The 23,398-nt window shown below is 37.5% G+C and overlaps 1 protein-coding gene across 5 annotated transcripts; it reads left to right on the top strand.

Annotated features, from left to right (window-relative positions):
• Positions 1–2,409: 2,409 nt before the first annotated feature.
• Positions 2,410–20,473, top strand: Dhod (dihydroorotate dehydrogenase 2). 5 transcript variants are annotated; one of them, XM_069846512.1, is made up of 8 exons: positions 2,410–2,448; positions 4,395–4,604; positions 7,453–7,652; positions 9,541–9,735; positions 10,486–10,669; positions 11,499–11,652; positions 14,127–14,286; positions 18,581–20,473. In XM_069846512.1, the coding sequence occupies exons 1-8, from the start codon at positions 2,425–2,427 to the stop codon at positions 18,639–18,641; spliced, it is 1,188 nt and encodes a 395-aa protein (XP_069702613.1). In that variant the 5' UTR covers positions 2,410–2,424; the 3' UTR covers positions 18,642–20,473. The 5 variants fall into 5 exon arrangements, with proteins under 5 accessions (XP_069702613.1, XP_069702615.1, XP_069702612.1 ...); XM_069846514.1 differs by lacking the exon at positions 2,410–2,448 and adding an exon at positions 3,000–3,122; XM_069846511.1 differs by lacking the exon at positions 2,410–2,448 and adding an exon at positions 3,142–3,406.
• The last annotated feature ends 2,925 nt before the right edge of the window (positions 20,474–23,398 follow it).

Below are 23,398 nucleotides of genomic sequence, written 5' to 3'. Positions count from 1 at the left end.
AAGAAAAAGGACTTAAAGAAGACTTAGCACATATCGATGCACATTTCACTTTTGTAGCAGATACCATTCAACAACTGGAATCCAGCAGTCTGTCATTTAGTGAATCCACGTCTCTGTTATTGAATGCAAAGAACGGATTATGTGTAGCTCCTGGCAAGTATGCTGCTCAAATATATGAGAAGCTAAAAAATGTTATTTCAAGAAATTCTGAATATGAAACCATTAAATCTGTGTATAAGTTCTAAGTGGGGCCGGTGTTGAGCTTCCTGAGGGGTTTAATGTAGCCAGGACGGTACTGTATAAGCACATTCCAGTCACTTCAGTGCATATTGACAGATCCTTTTCGGCATATAAACAGATTTTGTCCAATAGACGTCACAAGAGCAAGTGTTTTAATCTTGAAAAGTTGCTTGTGTACTGACTTTCAAATTATGAACATGGAGATGAATAAGTGCACACTAAATTAAACATTCTGTAGGACAAATATCACTTGCCTAATTTTTTAAGTGGTCATGCAGTGTTATGTTAATTTGCTGTGTATACATAATGAACAAAAAAGGGAATACTGGCATTTAATTAAAACATTGTGTAAGGAAATAGCCCAAATTAATTATTATGTGTAAATTTTTAATGGTTAATTTTCCCTAAATTTTTATTTTTAGTGCAGTGAAAAATATAGTGGGACTGCGTTGGTGTAATGCAGCTTATGTGGGTACCTTATGTATACCCCTCATTTCTCATGAAAAACAACTGAATAGACTATAGTGGACTTTATGTTGTCAGCAAACAGCTGGATACATTAAGAAGATTGAATTGAATTATTTTTAGTGCCTTTTAGGTGCCAGGAATACAATTTTTGGTGCCTTTTTAGGCGCCTAAAATACCATTTATAGTTCCTTTTTAGGAGTCTAAAACACCGTTTTCTAGTGCCTTACCTTCCGATCCCTAGTAATAACGCAGTAGCCCGGCAATGCTCATCCTCATCATGTTTACACACTACTGCCAGAACGGAGCCATTATTTGCATATTTTTACATTTTCTCTTTAGTTTTCATCGAATGGCACGGTGTACATGCCTTTTTCTTGGCTGTCCGCACAAACTAATATTCTACATGGCCTTGATTTACCACTATGAAGCACACAATCAGTCCCCAACTCTGTTCTCTATCATCTGTAAGCAGCTACATTTCTGCGTCATATGTATAATGTCCAAGAGCCAGCAGATTACTCAAAATGGATATGAGACATATTGGAAATAAATAAACATTGGAGTTACGTCACTGAAAATAAACACAATTTTCAGGTATCTATTAACATCGGATACAAGACGTGTTGAGACAAACTTTTGCTATAAGATAAGGGAACCTCTCTGAAAAACCCAACTAGGTAATCTGCCTAAGCAATCTCCCTTTCTCAAATGTAAATTGGGTCATTGAAAAAGAAATACAGCTTTTTTTTATATTTACAGTGATTAGACATCCCAGTTTAGCTGGGTAGTTCTTTTAAATTTTTAAGTTTTATTCCTTTTTCTCCCCCTCCCCCATCTAAATCAGGATGCAGAATGTCCTAACTTCCACTGTCAAACATTTGAAATGAGAGGGCTTACTTCAGAAGTAATAAAATTTTGCCAGTACTGGTACATTCATACTTTCTACAAGTTGCTGCTGAATATTTAGTCAAATGGACAGCATCCCTTCAATATTTGAAACAATTTGGTTGGGTAACACTGACAGTGATACTGAGCTAGGAAGAAATACAGAACACAATGAATTTTGTTAGGAAAATAAGTCCTTCAGTTGAAGTTGACGGAACTGCCTGTATGATAAATATGAGTCAAGCAATATGCGAGCCCAGAATTACTAGCCAAGTGGAGGTCGGGTGTTTTATGGACATTCTTCCCCCACTCCAATTCTCATAATGTGCCATATTCAGATATTCTTAAAATATTAAAGTTTCTCTTTAACCAGACCTAATGCATCTACTGAATGAATTTCTTCGCATATGAATGCCTTATGACCAAGTGGTAAAATTCTGCTACCAATAAACGGCTTGAAAGTGATGGCTACTCACTAAAAGTAACTAAATTTAGGTCATTTACTCCTGTGTTAATTTCTAAAAACTGCCATGTCATGAAAACATTCTTCTGAAAAAGGTTCATTCACCACAAAGATATCAGCTGTAAACGTAATTTTTTTGACAAGTTAGCTGACATGATTGCAGTGTTACCTAATAGGCTGTATGAGGTATGGTCACGTGGTGCTTTCGTGGTCTCATATTCTATCTTTTACTCAAACATCAAAGTTAGTAGGCAGACTAGCTATCAGTGGGGCTGGTTTAATACTGAACCTGCTAAAAGTGCGCTGATTATCTCAAAAGGCTAGTAACTTAATTCAAATTTAAAAAATGCGTCTACTCAAACCCCATAATGCGTGCATGCTTCTTCATACAGGTACCAGTATGCGAATTTGTGATTGTGTTATAGTATACTACTAGCACAGTCTAGTATATACAGTCTCGAAGCTCAATACGTAGTAAATATGCAAACATTAGGTAGTTGCTCACCAATAGGATCGCTAATATCGCCTCATTACAGGCAATACAAAATAGTACCGTCACAGTCTATAGTTTCTAGCACCCTCAAAACTCAAGCTTCGTGACTGTATATAGCAGACTGTGCTACTAGTTAGGATTATGTATTTTTTTAAACTTTTCCGCCATTTTTTTTCGTAATGGGAGAGGGTCCCAATTTCGTAAATTGAAAATATGATCACCTTGACCTTATGATGTTGGAAGTGGAATGAGGGATGAGAGGAAAAAACTAGGACTGTAGATCCTTCAAATAAAATAACTCATAAAACCGCTTAAAATGGTTTTCTTTGTTTCTTGGAAAATTATATATAATTTTATTTTTTAAATTCAAAATTAAATGTTAATAACGGACTGTGTTATGGTTAGCGAATTACGAAAATATTTTCATCAAATAAATGATTGAAATTGCTTGCTTTTTCCCAGAGGTTGACATTAATTTCGGGAAATTTCGTACTTCAGGATGATTTGATGTGTTTGGCGCGCGCTCGCCCACATTCTTTTGTATCCTAAAATTTTTAACATTTTTTTCAATTGGTGAGTTGTGTTGGTAATGTTTTGCACGTGCAATTTGTAGCCAATAGTACAAAGTTTTACCTCTCTTTTGAATTGAAGTTTAAATACTATATTACAGCACCGAACACCAAATAGCAACATGTGTACTGGAGTCACATGGTCTTTACACGGAATGAGCAATATGCACAATGAACTTTAATGTCTGGAAGTAGTAATATGTGATTTTAAATAGTGTATCCATTAATGTTTCTGTGGAACAGTTGCAAATCTTTTTGCGAAAGATGGGTTCAAGTTCTCGATTTATGGTAATTACTCTAATTACTAATACCGCAAGTTGATTTAGACAAGTTGTGAAGTTCATATCTGAGGAACTTCTGGATAGTAGTGGTTACGTTAGTACAGCTGTTATAATGCTATACTCTTATTATTATATACATATGTTTTTCTTGTTTACTATATAGATTCTGAGAGCTCCTAATATAAAATCGCACCTAACCTCTGTTGTTTAATATCCATTATATTCTACGCGTAAAATGTATGCACCTTGACTTTTTATGCAGTTCGATTGATAGTCCCTATATAAGTTAAGAGTTCTGATAGGGCCTACGCAACAAAAATTATTACTTCAAAATTGAGGAACATTTCAGTATGTGGATACCTCACTGACAACAGTTATCTTAAAATCCTAAAAAGAGCAGATTTGTCTAATTGTACACATTTTGTGTTTTAAACTTATTTTTACGTTGTGTGAGTAAGAGTAAATGTGGTTAGTTTTTATTTTCTTCAGATTTCTCCACAATAACATTGTTATAATACAAAAAAGAATAACCCGCCTTGCTAGCCATAGAAGAAAAAAGACTGGTATTAGTGTCAGACTTATTTCATATTTACAGATTAAATTAACAAGGAAATACAGAACGTGATAATCCTCCAGAAAAACTATGCCGAAGAAGGTACAATTTTCTTTTGCTTCACTAGGTTATGTGATATGTAAATAGGCTAGCGTTACACAGGTGGATTTAGTTGCTTTCTAATGCCAGGCGTTTGACAGTAAAGTCATCTTGCACTCCAATATTTTTCAAAGATATTGTCATGGTCAGCCACTGAAGCACAGATTTAGGTGGATTTCGTTTGAAGCCACAAACAGGCCTACTATGAACATAAATATCGTTTGATATTTACAATAGACCTACCTGTAACATTCAGATGCACTGTTGTAGGTTTCCTCCCCATCCCCCCCCTATGTAACATGTTTGGGATTGTAAGTAAACACGAATGCACTTTATGTTTCAGTATAAAGTAAAGTCTATGCTGTACATCACTGCCGGTGCTTTCGGAACCTTCTCTGCACTTAGTCTGTACAAAGGGAATGAGAAGTACTTCGACAACATCCTTATGCCCATGCTGCATATATTGAATCCAGAGACCTCGCATAAGTTTGCAATCACTGCTTCAAAATATGGTTTTTACCCAAGAAGCACCTTCAAAGACCCTGACACTTTGGTAAGATATTAACTGCTTTCTTACAGTAGATATAGATAGCAATTAAGCAGTGGAATTAATTAAGCTTCAGTCAATTGCAGAAACTCGCTTAGCTTCCTTCTCTCTACAAAACAGTGTATTGCATTCTGACACATAATGAATGAAAAAGGACTAGCGCACAATGACGTCAAAGATTCGTGCCTGAGTTCACAGTACATTGCATGATATCGCAGCATTCACGTATACTTCCGACTAGTGAAGCATTTTTATTGTACACAGTTTAGAGTGGATGGCAAACCTCCACGTTTCCAGTCACTGCATCAGTAATGTAGAAGTCATTCCAGATGTTGATTGCAATTCCTCCATGAGTTCCAAGCTGAATGAACTAGTACATTGATTACATGCCAGCTGATCTCTGCTGCAGTTTGGGTCTTCTTATGATACATTGCCCCATCAAAGCCTGCTACAGTCTTCAGATTTGTCTGTTCCAGGTCAAGCATTTGCTTAGTGATGTCCTCAGAGCAGTGGTTCCAAAACTTGTTGAAGGCACGACCCACTTTTGGGTGAGACTTGAGTTTGCGATCCCCTCCCCCACTACTGTACTGGTTCTTGACTCCATTCCAAAAATACAAATCCCTGTAAAATCGTAAACAACTATAATATATAATTTTACTCAAAACCAGTGGATACCGCCCGAAGTACGATTTTAAACAGTTTTTTTATTATTATTTTCCGAAAGAAACCCGAAACAATTGCCGCAGTCATAGATGAATACTGAATCCATTGCATTCAACTTTCTGAAATTGTAAAAAATATGGAAGAAAAACTCACTGAAATATGTACCTATTGATAGAATGTTTAAACTAGAGCTTTCTTTCACAGAGGCTGACCAGTTTTGCATCAGAAGGATACCTCGAGTTCGCTAAAGGAGCTTTTAGATTTGTTATAATATTTGCAACCTCTTGTTCGTGTAAATTAAGTTTCCACCAAAACAAGTGCAAGGAGTCTCGAGTTTGTAAATGATACCACTGTGCGTGTGAGAGGTTATGTTAGGCACACTTATCACATTAATTATTTTTTGCTGAAAGCATTTTTATTTTCTACGTTCAACGTTGCTTATGTTTCTAAAAACAAAAGAAATGTATGCCAATAAGGTGTTTTGTAAATCATCTTGCGACCCCCACTTTGGGAACCACTGCTTAGAGGACCTTTCTGTTCATTAATTAGGTAGCAGGTTTTACAACGTTCGTAACATCTTCCTGCGTCCAGTTAATATTCCGCTGCTCTCCTCTGTTACTTCAGTTTCCATCCATCCATGCATGTAATTTTAGGTCATCACTTTTTTTCTTCTGCCAAGTGGAACCCATTCTGTTATTTTCTTCTGCCATCCAAATTTTGAATCTTGTTAAATTAACAGCTTTCATACTTCACTGTGTTAACTTACAAAACTTGATGTTGGACTTGACCTTAGTGACTAGTTTCGTGAGATATATAATCATTTTCATAACATAGTACAGTTGTTGTTGTTTTCTAATGCCAGGCGTTTGACAATAAAGTCATTTGACCTCTTGCACTCCAATATTTTTCAAAGATATTATCATGACTAGCCACTGAAGCACAGATTTTGAGGTGTTCCGAATCCATTTCTTGGTTTGAGTTGCACAATGGGCAGTTAGGGGACTGATATATTCCAATTCTATGCAGGTGTTTGGCCAAACAATCATGGCCTGTTGCCAATCTAAATGCAGCTACAGACGATTTGCGTGGTAAATCGGGAATTAACTGTGGATTATGATGCAGAGAGTTCCGTTTTTTCCCTTGAGATTGTGTTATTAAATTTTGTTTGTTGAAGTCTAAGTATGTAGATTTAATAAATCTTTTCACAGAGTAATACGCAGATTTAGTAACAGGTCTGTAAGTAGCAGTGCTGCCCTTCTTTGCTAAAGCATCCGCATTCTCGTTTCCCAGGATTCCACAATGGGATGGTATCCATTGGAATACAATTCTTTTATTGAGTGATATTAATTGAGAGAGCATTTTAGTTATTTCTGCTGTTTGAGATGAAGGTGTGTGTTTAGAGACTATTGATAGAATAGCTGCTTTGGAGTTTGAGTTAGAGCTTTAAGAGCAGAATTTTGAATTTTGTCTCTATGTCTATAAGATCCGGAAGTCCACAAAACTATATCATCTGCAAATAGTGCTGTTTTCATGTTTGATTCCTCTAATAGGGAGGGCAAGTCATTTATATAAATATTGAATAAAGTTGTGCTGAGGACAGCGCCCTGAGGTAGACTTCGATATGTTTGTCTGTAACTAGAAAGTCAGTTATTGAATTTAGTGGCAATGAATCTTTGACTAAGGAATTCTGATATCCATCTGAACATATTACTGGAGATACCTAATTTCTGGAGTTTTAGTAATAATTTATTTCTCTAAGCTAACTGAAAATCAATAAATATTGCCAATAGTAAAGTTAATACACCTGTCCACACATAGTTCTATGTAAATATATACAGCATAGTTAGTATCGATTTTTTTTCTAGCTATCTTATTCTGAGGACTGTTGGCCTTGCTTCTTTCCTGGAGGAACTTATGCTGAAGGATTTTTATTGTCCTTGCAAATCTTTTGCTCTCTCCTAGACTAGAACTTGTGAAGCTCATATTTAATGCAGATAATTAGTGACAGTTTTAAACGAAATCTTTCAATGATCAGTACTCCAGTATATGGTATGTACTCATTAACCAGTAATATTGTAAAGTAAAACATTAGCTCTTGACTGACTGCAGTAAATTTGTTGTTACTTCCATTGGGCGGTAATTTATAATGAACCAGTTAATATGCAATATAGCATAAAAATTGTGATTGCAGAAAACAAATGTATGGGAGATAAAGTTTGGTAACCCAATAGGAATTGCTGCTGGATTTGACAAACAGGGAGAAGTAGTGGAACCACTTCACAAGATTGGGTTTGGTTTTGTAGAGATTGGTTCAGTGACCCCTGCGCCACAACCAGGAAACAAGAAGCCGAGAGTGTTTCGACTTGAGAAGGACGAAGCTGTGATTAATAGGTGAGAACTGGATTCCTTATCAATTGTACTTTGTGTGCTTCTTTATGTTCAGAGAGCAGGGGTCGTCAGCACAGAGCACTCTGGGGCTAGCGGAGAACACAGTGCACCATGGTGCACTCTAGCTGCTAGCGGGTATGCTCTCTACCTCTTCCTGCTGCACGACGGTGCACACGGGACGGCTCCGCTTACCCATTGCACATTTCAGCGAGTGCTGACGACCACTGGTGTAGAGCTTTAGAATTATAGTGCAGGAAGACATACAGTCTAATACATATAATTCAGGCGGAGCAAGCAGTCTGTTCTATCATTGTTTGTTATGTTTAAGTACTCTTATTGAAGTTATTTTATTGTAATTTTTTTTTATTTTCTAAGTTTTAAAAATCAGGTCTTGGAATCACAGCCTGTGCAATGAAGCGGCACATAAGCAGAGAGTTACTTCGTTAATGAGAGAGGAGTGTCTTACAAAAAAAGTGAGGTGGTTGCTGAGTTCTTGGCAATAAAGCCATTAAATCTTGCTCTCACGCAGTGGGTTTAGAGGAAAGGGCTGGACATTGTTGAAGATGATTCTGATCCATTTCTTCCTGAAGACTGCACAGTGGACAAAGTGAAGTTGTCTGCCTCTTTCTATGAAGATAAACATTATTCAATGTCCCATTTTGATTACTGCGATCCTCTCTCAGCAAATATAACTGTTAATTTAACTGAAAGACTGTAATATGTGTATAATGTGTGTGTCTGCTTCATCCACAGTACTTGTAGATTTGACCATATAACGCAATCTTTTGAAGCTCTTTCATGGGTCTGCCTAAAGGAGCCAAGAACAGCACATTCCTTGTCTCTCATTCAGAATATTACTCATTTCTACTCCAAAATATCTTGGAATTCGCTTTGAATACCTTACAACATTGCAGAATCAACACCACACTTTATTATCTATTCCTTGTCACCGTGCCTCTTTCTATTCATCCTCTTTCACCATGTCAGTATGGAACTCCTTACCTCGTCATGTCAGGGATTGCCGAACAGTTAATCAATTTAAATTAAGAATTACATGCATGCACATTGATTTTCACGTAAAGTTGACCACAAAAAATAAGTATTATGACTTTTTAACATGCTACAAAACTCAATTCGAGTTCTTATCTGGGACTCTCATAGCAGTCATTGAGAAACAAGAAGGCAAGCTGTGGATTGACGTCATATAAAGAATAAGTTCAAAGTAATTATTTTCCTACATTTTGAGATTATGAAGAAATGCTGTCAAGACACATGGTGCAGTGCTTTAAGAAGTGCTTCTTACTTTACAGTGCACACCCTCATTTAAGTTTGAAAACTTGTGAAGAAACCGTAAAACTTCGCTTTAAAGTTACACCTTATCAATCATAAAGTCCAAAGCTTGCATTTGTGCTTCTGTAAGCACTGTTACCTTCAGGACACATGCAAGGCCGATGCATGTGTGAGGGAATAATGCAATGAATGTGGCTATGTGGTGTAAGGCTAATGCGGAATGAGCTCTGGTTCAAATCCTCATGAAATTTCTGTTAGTACGCGATACTACTCTAGTAGGCGTCCTCTGAGTATCGTGAGGTATGCAAGTGGCGTAATTTAGTTTTATGTGCCAGCTAAATTGGTGTGCTAACCACTCGTTATCCTGATGATCTGTCATTGTGTTTAGCCATATGGGCTAGAGGCCAGCATTATGGATTAAATTAAATTAGAACATTAACACATTAGTGTACGGTTTTCATGTTTTTCAACCTTTAGTTACAGGGAAATAGAACTGGTGCATTATTTCTTGTAACATAGTTACAATTACCGTAATTTTAGCTTTGTATTTGACTTCTTTCAATGGGTAGCATCATTTTATACGCATTTCTATGCTCCATAGATATGGATTCAACAGTGATGGCCATGAAGCTGTGTACAATAGACTCCACTTGCTGAAGTCAGATACAACTTTTGCTGGAATTGTTGGTGTCAATTTAGGAAAAAATAAGAATTCTGAGGATCCTGTTAGAGATTATGTAAATGGGATAAAAAAGTTTGGAGATGTTGCTGATTACCTCGTCATAAATATATCTAGGTAAGACTTACATCAAGCTGAACTTGAAATATCTGTTGGAAATTAATAAAATAATTACAATAAACATATTCTATTTGTGCTATTAATATATTGTTTAAACACTGATCTCTGTGAAAAATTTAAATGCAATTTAGTTGCAGAAATTAAAGCTAAAAGACTATAGTGGGTAGAACATGTAGAAAGAGCTCCAGAAGGAAACATAATTAAGAGTTTTGGAAGAACACACAGAGACTGGGACTTACATGAAAACGTTAAAAATTTGTGATCATAATACTTGTAGACTACAGATAGAGTATAATGGCAATTTTTTTTTGTCAGTTGTTTTTTAGATTGATTTTCTCTCCTCACGTAAATTGTTGCTAACACAACATAAATAATTTTTTCTGTGTGCAATGCCCATGTCCTTAACTGACCATTATTTTCCCCGACTACACACAGATGTCAGAGATAGCAGTGGGTCTACATTACATTCGTAATGAATGGTGGAGGATTGTTGGGAACCACAGGGTGGATCAGCTGGCAGAAAACACATTCCATTAGGTACCCGTAACTGTGTATTGCCACTCGGCAATATTTAATATTACATCTCTTTTTATTTCATCATTATTTAATGTAATATCACGAATGAATGAAGTCCTCCTCCACAGTGCTTCATGTATACATTAAATGCACTTCAGTTAGATAGAAATTGGATGTCTGATTATTCATGTAAAAAATGTAAATTTTAATTTATTTGAACTTTCATTTAAGTCCAAATACTCCAGGATTACGTTCTTGGCAGCAGAAACAACACCTTAAAGAGCTGCTACCGGAATTAATAGCAGCCCGCAATGAACTGGAGGGACCCAGAAAGCCACCGCTGCTGCTGAAACTGTCCCCGGACCTCACACAGGAGGAACGAAGGGACATTGCTGACGTACTTAAGGACAACAAGGTTAGATTTTACTTGTTAAGATCATTTGCCAGTTACGAAATGTCTTGTAGCAACTTAACTAGCAAATAGCCTCGTCATTCTCACGTGTGATAAGCCCTTCGGTATATATATTTTTTTCGTTTTTGTTTTTCAACTTATATTTGAAGTTTATTAAGATTTAATTTTGTTGCCAAATTTCTACCAACATTCTGTCAGTTTGCATTATGTATGTATGTATGTTTGCCGATGCATATTAAACTGCTCCACATTTGTCAAGTAGTTCGAAATGAGTAAGAACAGTTATCTAAGCCAAGGAAATGGCCAAGTTTCAAGTGGAGCAATTAGCAAGTGGAATAATGAAACCATGTTGATGTTCTGAAGATATAATTATGAAGGTAATGAAAATCTGTGGAATGTAAGAGATTTATGTCGGCAGCATTTGCATTCCATTTGGTATGATGGAGACAGTACTTTGCATAAAAATGTTCCTTTGACTTCGCCAATCTTTGATTCAGCAGAAGATAGGAATGCTTGAGATTGACATAACCTCTGTTGACGTCATTTTTCTTTTATCTTGATAGAAGCACAGTCTAGTATATACAGTCGCGAAGCTCAATACGTAGTAAATATGCAAACATTAGATAGTTGCTCACCACTAGGATCGCTAATATCGCCTCATTACAGGCAATGCAAAATAGTACCGTCACAGCCTGTTGTTTCTAGCACCCTCAAAACTCAAGCTTCGTGACTATATAGTAGACTGTGATAGAAGTATGAATCACATCTTCAATTCAGTTCACTTGATAACTGTCAGAAGTCAGACAAAGTTTGTTGTAATTTATTTGAACAGTGCCGAGTAGACGGTTTGGTGATCTGCAACTCCACAGTGGAGCGGATGCCCAGCCTTTCTGATAAACACGCAGCAGAAGAGGGAGGCCTCAGTGGAAAGCCACTTAGAGATCTGTCCACAACTTTAATTTCGGACATGTACAGACTAACAGGAGGTAAGTAGCTGCATACCATTCTTAACTCTTCTCAGATTTTGATATTCAAATACTCCACATTCAGTAGCCATACGTGCAGTTGTGTCACTTTTGCATATCAATAGTTATTTTGAAATAATGAAACAATTGTCTTTAGAGACAATTAGTATTAGGTACCCTCCACAAAACCGACTTCATTTATACACCGACGGATCCTTGATCTCCAGGGAACAAGGTGCTGGTGCAGGTGTTACGTGCTGTCTCTTCTCACTTTATAGATCTCTTGGATATGGAACAACAAGTTTTGATGGTGAAATCATTGCAATAAGTGAAAGTCTCAGGAATCTTCTATGCCACATCAATAAATTTAGGAATGGAGTTATATTGTCAGACTCCAAAGCATCTATTCCATCAATAGTCTCTAAACACACACCTTCATCTCAAACAGCAGAAATAACTAAAATGCTCTCTCAATTAATATCACTCAATAAAAGAATTGTATTCCAATGGATACCATCCCATTGTGGAATCCTGGGAAACGAGAATGCGGATGCTTTAGCAAAGAAGGGCAGCACTGCTACTTACAGACCTGTTACTAAATCTACGTATTACTCTGTGAAGAGATTTATTAAATCTACATACTTAGACTTCAAGAAACAAAATTTGATAACACAATCTCAAGAGGAAAAATGGAACTCTCTGCATCATAATCCACAGTTAATTCCCGATTTCCTATGCAAATCGTCTGTAGCTGCATTTAGATTGGCAACAGGCTAAGAGGGATGAAGTTACAGGAGAATGGAGAAAGCTACACAACACAACTGCACGCATTGTATTCTTCACCTGACATAATTAGGAACATTAAATCCAGACGTTTGAGATGGGCAGGGCATGTAGCACGTATGAGCGAATCCAGAAATGCATATAGAGTGTTAGTTGGGAGGCCAGAGGGGAAAAGACCTTTGGGGAGGCCGAGACGTAGATGGGAAGATAATATTAAAATGGATTTGAGGGAGTTGGGATATGATGATAGAGACTGGATTAATCTTGCTATGGATAGGGACCGATGGCGGGCTTATGTGAGGACGGCAATGAACCTTCGGGTTCCTTGAAAGCCAGTAAGGAAGTAAGAATGGAGAAATGTTCCTCATGACACTGGAGATCAGTTTATGCCGGAATTGGATCTACTATTTGAAGATGAGAATGGTTCATGCAGGATTGTGGCACACCTGTGTGGAATTAGTTCGATGACAACTTCCCTGATCAGTGGATGGGTTGCAGAGGACCAGAGAGTGGGCTCTCAGTTCATAGTCCACCACAAATTTCACTTGGACCTGCTGGCATTAACCTCTTTCAAGTGCTTTGTTTTCAGCATTTGTGGGAGGGCGAATAGAGGATGTCTTGCCCGGTCTCCGTTGACATCCTCTGGTGTGTCGTCGACGTGTCTGGAGGGGAAACGGGACAAGAAGGCCGAAGCATGAGGCTGGGATGATGATGCAACTATTATGATGAAGATAGAGAAAGGCTATTTCAAATAATATTAGGAACAAGAAAAAGTTTAGATATTTTCTCTTGGTTCAAGAAGTAGGGGAAAGAGTATTTCGAATATAAATTGGTAATTTATGCATTTGTCCTTAGACCTCGATGTGGAGAGAGCTATGATGCATGATAGTAAAGTAATATTGGGGTGAGAGGGAGGCAGGGGTAATGGGAGTGCCTAGGTTGAAGGAAAAAAAAGTCAGCTTGCCCTGATGTGGGGGTGGGCAGGAGATGGAATCAGGTAGACTGTTGGTTCTCGTGATCGAGGGCTCTAACAAGCCATAGCTCGCGACTTTCCGATGGCGAGAACAAGTTCCTTGGAGTCTAGGGATCAACACACTGTAGTATGCGACTTTCCGACTCCAGGAGCTGGGAAATGGTAGACTCCGTTGTCGGAGGATTGGCATAGCTCAGCTCGTAACTTACCAATTGTAGAGTGGGTTGAGGAGAGGGTTGGGCTTGAGCGAACAAGCCAGGATGAGAGTGGGGAGTCGAAGTCAGGAATGTTGTAAGAGAGAATGGTGAGGGGTTGAAGTGGTTTGTTTGAAGGTGAGAAGAGTTGTCTCCTGCCTTGACGGTCAGCCACAGCTCCGCCCCTCACGTGACTAGTGACGTCATATTGGCACGGACCAGTGCAGAGAAAACATTTCCTCAACTTTGACCATTCTGTCTTGCCAAGCTGGGTCCTGCTGCTAGCTGGCGACAGAACCCTCAAGCAACATGTGGTGCCGCTGGAACCGGGCCACCCTCCTCCCTCTGACTGCTCAAGTTTTATCGAGGAGAGAATTGTCCAGAAATGTCAGTTGAGGCTAAACTTTTAGCTTGAAAAATAGAAGAATGAAAATGACGTGAAATCTAGATAGTTCCGCAGAGGCACACAACAAGGACTCTGGTGTAATATGAAGTCTGAAAAAAATCCTTTTTGTGTCAATCAAACATTGAATGTTTTGTTGCAGGCAAACTTCCCATTATTGGTGTGGGCGGCGTCTTTTCTGGAAATGATGCTTACGATAAAATTAAAGCTGGAGCTAGTCTTGTGCAGTTGTACACTTCTTTTGTTTATCATGGACCACCAAGAGTTTCCCGAGTAAAGGAGGAGTTAGACGATCTTATTAGGTGAGTAGAAATATTACAGTTTCTGAAAATTTTAGTGTTAACCTATCTATGCAATAAGGAGCAATAAAAATTAAGTTATAAAGGCACTGAATAAAATATTGGAGTAAATTAAATTTATATATCTTCAACGCCAATTGTGTTGTAAATATTTACAGATTTCTCTCTCATATTAACCTCTCGTTAGTGTTATAATAAATTTTGACCAGCCAAATGGAAATCTTCGGGAATATCCACATTGGGAAGAATTGAAGATGAGAGTAAATGGTAGACTAAATGTTAGAGACATTATGATTATGGCAAAGAAAATGATCAAAATTGATAAAAGAATAAAAAAAGATACAGTTTGAAGATTTAGGAGCAGCCACGACCTCAGAAATTTAGGAAGAGAACAATGGATGGAGAAACAAAATGGAGCTGAGGCAGTTATTACACAGCTGGCTGCAGATATAGTTTAATCTACACATCTCACATTAAGCTGTTACAGTAAACGATATGATGCATTAAAAAGGTTCCTATTCAAGGAGGGTTGAACTGTTATTTACAGAATCAAGTGTAAGTCCATGATTATGTTCTGCAAGAGCAACAGTTCGGATTTTTTCCTCAGTCTATGTCTTCTCTCGGAAAGTGGGATGCTGTGTAATCCGTGATCACAGTGCAGTCAGTCAGTCCTTGTTTCACTGGTTAATGAACTGTGTGATGTTTTAATCACTGGTGAGAAATCACTATTACCGAGTTTTTTTTTTCCATCTCTAATAAAACTATGTAATATCAAAATCGTCAGTGGACATAAACACTTTTTGCCTCCAGACTTTTTTTTTTTAATGCTATCCACAACATTTTCTGAATCGATTGATCCAGCCATTCAATGTCTTAAAGTTAATATTTAATGCTAAAGCTATTTCCTCAGCTTTTTGCCATAATACAGCATTGTTTCGATCTTCTAGTATTTGGAAAGTAAAGCAGGGAGATGCAATATCACCTTTACTTTTTAACTTCGCTCTAGAATATGCCATTAGGAAAGTTCAGGATAACACACAGGATTTGCAATTGAATGGGTTACATCAGTTGCTTGTCTATTCGGATGACGTGAATATGTTAGGAGAAAATCCACAAACGATTAGGGAAAACACGGGAATTTTACTGGAAGCAAGTAAAGAGATAGGGTTGGAAGTAAATCCCGAAAAGACTAAGTATATGATTATGTCGCGTGATCAGAATATTGTACGAAATGGAACTATAAAAGTTGGAGATTTATACTTCGAAGAGGTGGAAAAATTCAAATATCTTCGAGCAACAGTAACAAATATAAATGACACTCGGGAGGAAATTAAACACAGAATAAATATGGGAAATGCCTGTTATTCTTCGGTTGAGAAGCTTTTGTCATCCAGTCTGGTGTCAAAAAATCTGAAAGTTAGAATTTATAAAACAGTTATATTACCGGTTGTTCTGTATGGCTGTGAAACTTGGACTCTCACTTTGAGAGAGGAACAGAGATTGAGGGTTTTTGAGAATAAGGTTCTTAGGAAAATATTTGGGGCTAAAAGGGATGAAGTTACAGGAGAATGGAGAAAATTACACAACACAGAACTGCACGCATTGTATTCTTCACCTGACATAATTAGGAACATTAAATCCAGACGTTTGAGATGAGCAGGGCATGTAGCACGTATGGGCGAATCCAGAAATGCATATAGAGTGTTAGTTGGGAGGCCAGAGAGGAAAAGACCTTTGGGGAGGCCGAGACGTAGATGGGAGGATAATATTAAAATGGATTTGAGGGAGGTGGGATATGATGGTAGAGACTGGATTAATCTTGCTCAGGATAGGGACCAATGGCGGGCTTACGTGAGGGCGGCAGTGAACCTCTGGGTTCCTTAAAAGCCAGTAGTTAAGTAAGTAAGTATTTGGAAGTGTTAACTACTGCTTCATTCGGCTCCTGTACCTTGCTGTGACTGGCTGACTACATTTGTTGATAAATATTTACTTTTTTTTTTGGCAATCTATATCTTTCCTTTTATACAATTTTCACCTCTATTTTTAACAAAAGTAAAGACCAAATCGCGCAGAAGAAGGCAATGTTTTCCTGATGACTTCCTATAGAACTCAGTGAAGTGATTCCAGAACCATACAAACATATTACATGGGCAAAATATTAGGTTGTAAGTTGTACTTCAAGTGTTCAAAACGCTGTACACCATAACACTCAAACAGAGGCTGCTGCAGTAGGTGAAATAAAGCCACTATAATTTTTGTTGAAGTGTTCTCCAGAAAGATGGGCTCCTTGAACATACCCCATCTTGGCATTGTGTAGTGTGAAGTCAGGTAAATGTTACGGATGGGGAAAATAATATGTTCCATGGAAATTATGCATTCTCCATAAATGTGTTACTTGGTGGTGGCTTGTGAAAAAATTCACAAAAGTCATTTGGAATGTGTTTCAAACTTGGGTCATTTGCATGTTCAAGTCTATAATACAATAAAGACTTCTTCCTCTCTTGTGAGAGGCGTAATTGCGCCACAAAGCCAAGCACTGAATTTACAGTCTATGTCTAAATACTCTGACAGATAAATGCTAGGCAAACATGTGCAGTAGCCAAGTGATAATTCCAGTGCTGTTTGTTTTGGTGCATCCTGTACATTTAACATATGGCGCCAGCATATCACCCTTATTGAGACTGAGGAAAGCAATATATATGCAGGGCTGGGCAAAATACTGACATCCGAGTATTTCAAATACAAATACAAAATACTTCAAACAATTGTATTTGAAATACAGATACGAAATACTTTAAAGAAATTAACCAAAATACATTTGTATTTCAAATACTCGATACAATATATAGACCTAAAGAAATAAGAATATTACTGAAAATCTAAAATATTATATTAACATTACAAATATTTTTACCTCGAAGTTTTAAATCAACACTGTAACTGAACATTCTTCCTTTTCCCAGTCAGGAATGGAATTATGCTGCACATGAATAATTACTGCTCCCTTTAAAAAAAAAACAGTTTCTCAAGAAGTTTATCAGATAACGATCCCCTTGCTTGTGAACGAATAAATCCTGCAAAACAGAACAGTCTTTCTACAGGCGCAGAGGTACATAAACTTGTATTATACTTTATGAAAGCTTGTTTCACTGTTGGGTAATTCTCTAGAGTGCACAGGGTTGTCCCTTTGCCATTGAAGAATTGTATGAGCTCATACTCCGCAGTAGATAAGTTCTTTCCTTTTTGCTTTTAAAAGTCTGTTGTACTTGAGTTGAAAATATAAAAATTGTTTTCATCGTCTGAACTGACCAAAGGTGTAGCGAGAACTGCTCAGCTGATTTCACACACATATTCTGTATCCTCTCATCATTTGGTGAGGCAGTGTCAGGTAGCCATCCATCTTAAATGATGGGTGGAAGCAAGCTGCCAAAATAGCTCAATTTGCTTCTGGGGCCAGAGCAAATATCGCTTTAAATCTTGATGAAAGCGAACTTATTAGGTTTGGAGTTACTTGGAATAGATGCGTAGATTACTAGATAACAGAATATGTAATCTGTTTTTGAGGGAAATTAATGTGGACAAAAGTTGGCCGTAATAGCACGTCTTCTCATTTTGCATTAAATCAAGGGCTACGGGAATGGGTTTCAGAACTGCACAATATTCTTCAAGGTACTGAAACTCAACCTCTTTGAAGGTTGGCAATCCCAGTTTTTCGCACATAGGCTACTGTTTATATTATGTTTGAATTGCAATATTTGAGAGATTGAGTCATAAAGAGAATTCCAACGAGTTGGGCAAGGAAACTTTGATGAATATTTCAAGACATCTGATATAATTTCTGAGGATTTGGGTCTCCTAGACGCATTGCATAATGCTGAACATTTAGCAAATGTTGGGAGATAGATCACTGATGTTGTTGGAGATTTCTTTATGGCATTAAGGAAATCAGTTGTGGCAAGAAAACTAAGTGTATGGCTAGCACATCTGAAATGGGTAGGCAAATAAGACAAAAGTTCATTCTTCAAATACAAATCCAAAACTTGAAGGACAAGAAAAAGAAAAAAGTATTTTGAGTATTTGAAATACATCAATTTTATGTATTTAAATAGAAAATACTTTCGAAAATCCTTACAAATTAGAAAATACAAAATACAAATGTATTTTAAATACGTATTTCAAATACTGCCCAGCCCTGTATATATGGTACATTGAAAAACAGTTTCCTGGTATTATTTACACGATTTCTTAAAGAATTGTAGGTTTAGAGTAAATTGAATTGCATTTTATTTGATTGCAGGAAAGATGGTTGGGCCTCTGTGGCCGAAGCTGTTGGAGGGGCACATGCAGCTGAGAAGTGAAAGCCAACGTTGTGGACTCTTTCTAACACAGGATTTAAAGACTTAAATACCTCTGGGCCAGGACTTAAATAACATCATTTACTAGAACTTTCGTTGAAATGGCTCCTCAAATTTCGTACGTTATTAGATCCTGGTAGTGAAGAAATAGTGCTTACATAGTGCACAAGATCATCTGGCATATCACGTGACAAAGTAGGCATTGATATTGGATGGCTTTCTCCAAGTATGTACTGTTGCTAAATTGCAGTTAGTATGGTGGGTGGTTTGGACGAGAGCTCATGAACAGTTCCCTTGTTGGTCTTTTTATACAAAGAAAATCAGAATATATATAAATATGGGTATTTACATAAGCAGGAAGTTGAGCATATCGTGGCAAGCTGCGCTCTGCCAGGTAGTGTGGGGTCAGCACAGGTAATTGCCGAAAAGCCTGTGGGAAAAGAAAATTACTTTTTTTTTGCAATCTTGAGGTTGTAGGGAACTTGGAACTGTTCACTGATACCAACAGCCCCAAACATACACATGATTTGAATGACTGGACGAATATTTATTTACTTCAAACGGGTTTTCACCTGGTGGTAGTGACACATAAAGACAAGACATGACAGAGAGTCGAGAAACACAGAGGAGGAATATAAACAAAACAAGTCAATGACAGCAAGTAAGAGAACATGCAATCAAGCTGAGCATTGTGTTCTGGAACATAACTCCTGGATGCAAGGCAGCTTTATGTGTGTAGTTAGTATCACATTGACAAATTTTTTATTTCTGGGGACCATTTCTCTTTCTGTTTATTTGCTGTGGAGCATATTTTTTTTCATCATATGTAATTATAAAATTGTCGTTGCTAAAAAAAATCAATCTTCTTAATGTATCCAGCTGTTTGCTGACAACTATAGTCCACTGTAGTATTGCTAAAAAAAATTAAATATTTCAATTGATAACTGGTTTTGTATAAAACTATTTTCCTGCAAATAAGAACTTTCGAACTGCCATGTTGTGTGTCAGAATCTTAAGGAACTCCGAAGTCCTTTCCTGTTGCATTAGAAATGTCTGCCCAGTGTTTTCATTATCATCTCCATGTGTCTTTTTCTGGTACTATTGCTTCACTTTCTTCAATTAAAAAAATGTTACTCTAAAAATTTCGAATTTTTATAATCATATGAATCTGTTATCATTTACAATTCCAGCGAGCTTCTTAACGACTGTTTTTTTCCAGTGAATCTTTCTTTTTCCAGTCATGTTGGGGACCAGATGTTTTCTCGTACCAACTTCTGATTGCTGCATTATGTACAACAACAAAAAGCTTTGTTCTTGTTAAGGTTACCTTGTCCCTAGGTCCGTATCTTAATGAGCTCCTGTCGAAAGTGTTGTTTAGTCTGACTGTCAGCTTTATCATTTAATTAAAAATTAATCTCTACATAGATTTCTTGTCTGTTTGATCAGACACTACATACTGCAGGAACTGCAACATCATGATGCTCCATCTCAATAGTGTGAAGTGTTGTACATATGCATTTGTTGGGCTCAAAGTGTTGGTTAATAATTTATGACTTAAAGAGTATTTAATAGCCTAGCCCAACATTAAAACATATAATTAATCGAATAATTTAAGTGATAAACATTATTTTTGTATAAGAATTTATGTATTTGGATTTTTTATTAGGTACAGATAATGAAAAACATATATTTATGAAAATTAATGCTGAATATGTCAAAAGTTACATATTAAATTATAATAACCGAAACTGGAAGTTGTGAAAACAGTTTTGTATTACAATTGTTACACAGTATATGAAATTGTTGCAATAAAACTGTAACAAATATATATAATAGTTTTGTATTTGTATCGATGTCTGCTACTGTTGTGTGAAAGATTGTTGTTGTTCTCTATTTCGTTTAAGATTGACACGATTATTGTGCTTATTTTGAAATGACCGGAATTAGTTGTCAGAGTGTAATGGAAGTTTTATTTCTATTATTTTAGGTAAAATTTACGAATTTTGCTCTTGAATATTTCCTATGTACAGTATATTAGTCGCACATGACTTAATCCATTTGCATGGAATGCTCGTAATAATCAACCATAGTTTACACCATTTCCAAAATTAAATCCTTTGAATAAAAGCCAGCCAAAAAGGTATACCACATAAAGCAAAATTCATTTATTGTAATAGCAGCTGTAATAGTACATTTATTATTTCCCAGATGACTATAGTATTAGTGACTGACTTGCCCGTTGAATTGATTGTATTCTACGTTGTAATTGCTTGGAATTTTTGCATCCAGCTAGTATCAAGTAAGAATTACATTTGAATGTAGCTTTGCTGTGAAGTTCATTGCATCATATTCAAAGCTCAGTGGAGTTGTGGCCGGTCTCATAGAATACTGGTCCAGTGGTCTTCATACAATACGAAAACGGGTATTCTATGATATAAATCATCATAGGATTGGTAGTACTGGTTAGAAAAGAAACTTGAAGGCATGCATAAGAACTGAAGTTTTTTAGGATTAGAGAATCATATGAAAAAGAGATGCCTCTGTAAGATATTCAGGTAGGAATTTTAGCTTGTTTCTGAGCATTATAATTGGTGTGAATGATAATTTTGATATATGTGTAAAATATGAAATGTATTCAGCTAAAAGTTCCAGACATGTGGAAAGAATTTGTGTTACTTGTCTTAAATTATCAGATATTTTCCTATCAATAATTATGTGGTGTTTTCGAAATCATCATGGTGGACACATGGTACACTTAAGATGTTCTCTCATAAAGGTGGCCACTGCATTATGGTAAATCGATCTGCAGTATTAGCATTTGTCTTCCTTGTTGATGTTTTGTACCATACATTTCCTCACTTCAGATCTAGAACAGATCTAGAACGGATTCTAAGGACCTTGAACACCATTTTTATACTCATTCGGCTTGTAGATCTTTACGAGTTCCGGTGCCAGAAAAGGGAACACTAGTGTGCTTTTGCCTATAGAAACTCTTATATAGTCAGTCAGATCAGAAACATCGTATTCCAGAAAAGTCTTCTTCTAGTGAAATATGAAATGGTCTTTCTGATGACCACTTTTCTTGATCAGGACAAGAATCAAACCCGGGATCTTATGCTTTGTAGTCAGGAATGCTGATCACTAAACCATGAAGCTGTATGTTACAGAATCTGGTTATAATATAATTTTTATAGCATTGTTAGTTAATACTGCTTGTTGTATTTGCAAGTAGCAGAATCCCTGTGTAACTAAGGTTGCATTATATTCCAGTAAACTGCGTTTCATAGGCTACCACAGCTTGTTTCTTGCATGAGCCAATGGAAACTGATACTTGAAGTCAGACGCAGTTTGTCTGCACCTCTTGTTCACTCCACAGGGAAGCAGTGAAGTTGTTGCTGTGTTGTTGTTGGTCCAATGCCTAGGCACTTGACTATGAAGTCATTCGCCATCTCGCACTCCAGTATTTTTGTACGTCTTCTTTTAGCATTGCAATGCTGTGGTCCATGTTCATCTCCTCATCTGCATCTCCTGATACACAGGCGGATGTGTGGGGATTCCTGTCCTGAGCAGGGGCTTGCCAGACAATCATGACCTGTTACAAGTAAACTGACCAGATGTCCTCCTGTTGCCAGGACAGTCCTGCTTTGGGAGTGTTTGTCTTTCCTCCTTCCCTGAGTCTGACAGGATGCCTAAATGTCCTCCTTTGTGGACTTCACATGTCCCACTTCTCCACAAAATGGAGAAGGCTTAGTTAAGAAGAAACTGCAGTAACTTTTTGCGAAACCTGTAGAATATTTAGACATGTCGTGTAACAAACACTTCTAGACTGCAAAATAACTGATGATGATGGTGTGTGGATAAGGTTCAGGGCTTCTACCGCGTTGCCTTAGTGTTGGTGCTGACGTTTCGACCGCTGTGTTGTGGTCATCTTCAGAGCAGTTGTTGGATAAGGAAATAGTTTGCGAGCTGGTATATATATATATAGTCTCGATGGGGGAAGTACTTGGGGTGATAGGTCGTAGATTCTCCTTCTGGCATCTGATTGGTCCTACGTTGTCTAATCTGGTTGAGGTCTGTATGAAGGGGACATCGGACATCCAGACATTGGGCACGGCATCAAGGTCACTCTTTCGGACCTTATGAGGGCCAGTATTTAATATGAACACTTCGCTTCATACAGACCTCAACCAGATTGGACAACGTAGGACCAATCAGATGCCAGAAGGAGAACCTACGACCTATACTTAGGAACGAGAAACCAGGTCTCCACATGTACACGGCGCCCCCCTTCATCCGGACATCGGGCATGGTATCAAGGTCACTCTTTCGGACCTTATGAGGGCCAGTATTTAATATGAATACTCCCCTTCATACAGACCTCAACCGGATTGGACAATGTAGGACCAATCAGATGCCAGAAGGAGAACCTACGACCTATCACCCCAAGTACTCCCCCCATCGAGACTACTATATATATATATATACCAGCTCGCAGACTATTTCCTTATCCAACAACTGCTCTGAAGATGATCACAACATAGCGGTCGAAACGTCAGCCAATAACACCAAGACAACGCGGTAGAAGCCATGAAGCTTATCCACACACCATGTACACCAGCCGCGGAAGCCTATGCAAACACTTAACTGATGATGATGTTCAGCGAAAATGATCCTGGCTACATAGTTCTTACTAACAAATTTTCTCATGTACAGAATGTCCATGAATATCGCCAGCTACTACATAAGGACCTATGACCCTG

This window comes from Periplaneta americana, chromosome 14 (genome assembly GCF_040183065.1).
Source record: "Periplaneta americana isolate PAMFEO1 chromosome 14, P.americana_PAMFEO1_priV1, whole genome shotgun sequence".
Taxonomy (NCBI): domain Eukaryota; kingdom Metazoa; phylum Arthropoda; class Insecta; order Blattodea; family Blattidae; genus Periplaneta; species Periplaneta americana.
Note: the sequence above shows the minus strand (reverse complement) of the source record. Positions and strands in the feature narration are given on the sequence as shown.

Coding starts and splice junctions, on each gene's coding strand:
- Dhod (XM_069846512.1), top strand. CDS start 2,425: ATGCGTGCATGCTTCTTCATACAG. Junction 4,605..7,452: donor TCAAAGACCCTGACACTTTG/GTAAGATATTAA, acceptor TTGTGATTGCAG/AAAACAAATGTATGGGAGAT. Junction 11,653..14,126: donor CATGTACAGACTAACAGGAG/GTAAGTAGCTGC, acceptor GTTTTGTTGCAG/GCAAACTTCCCATTATTGGT.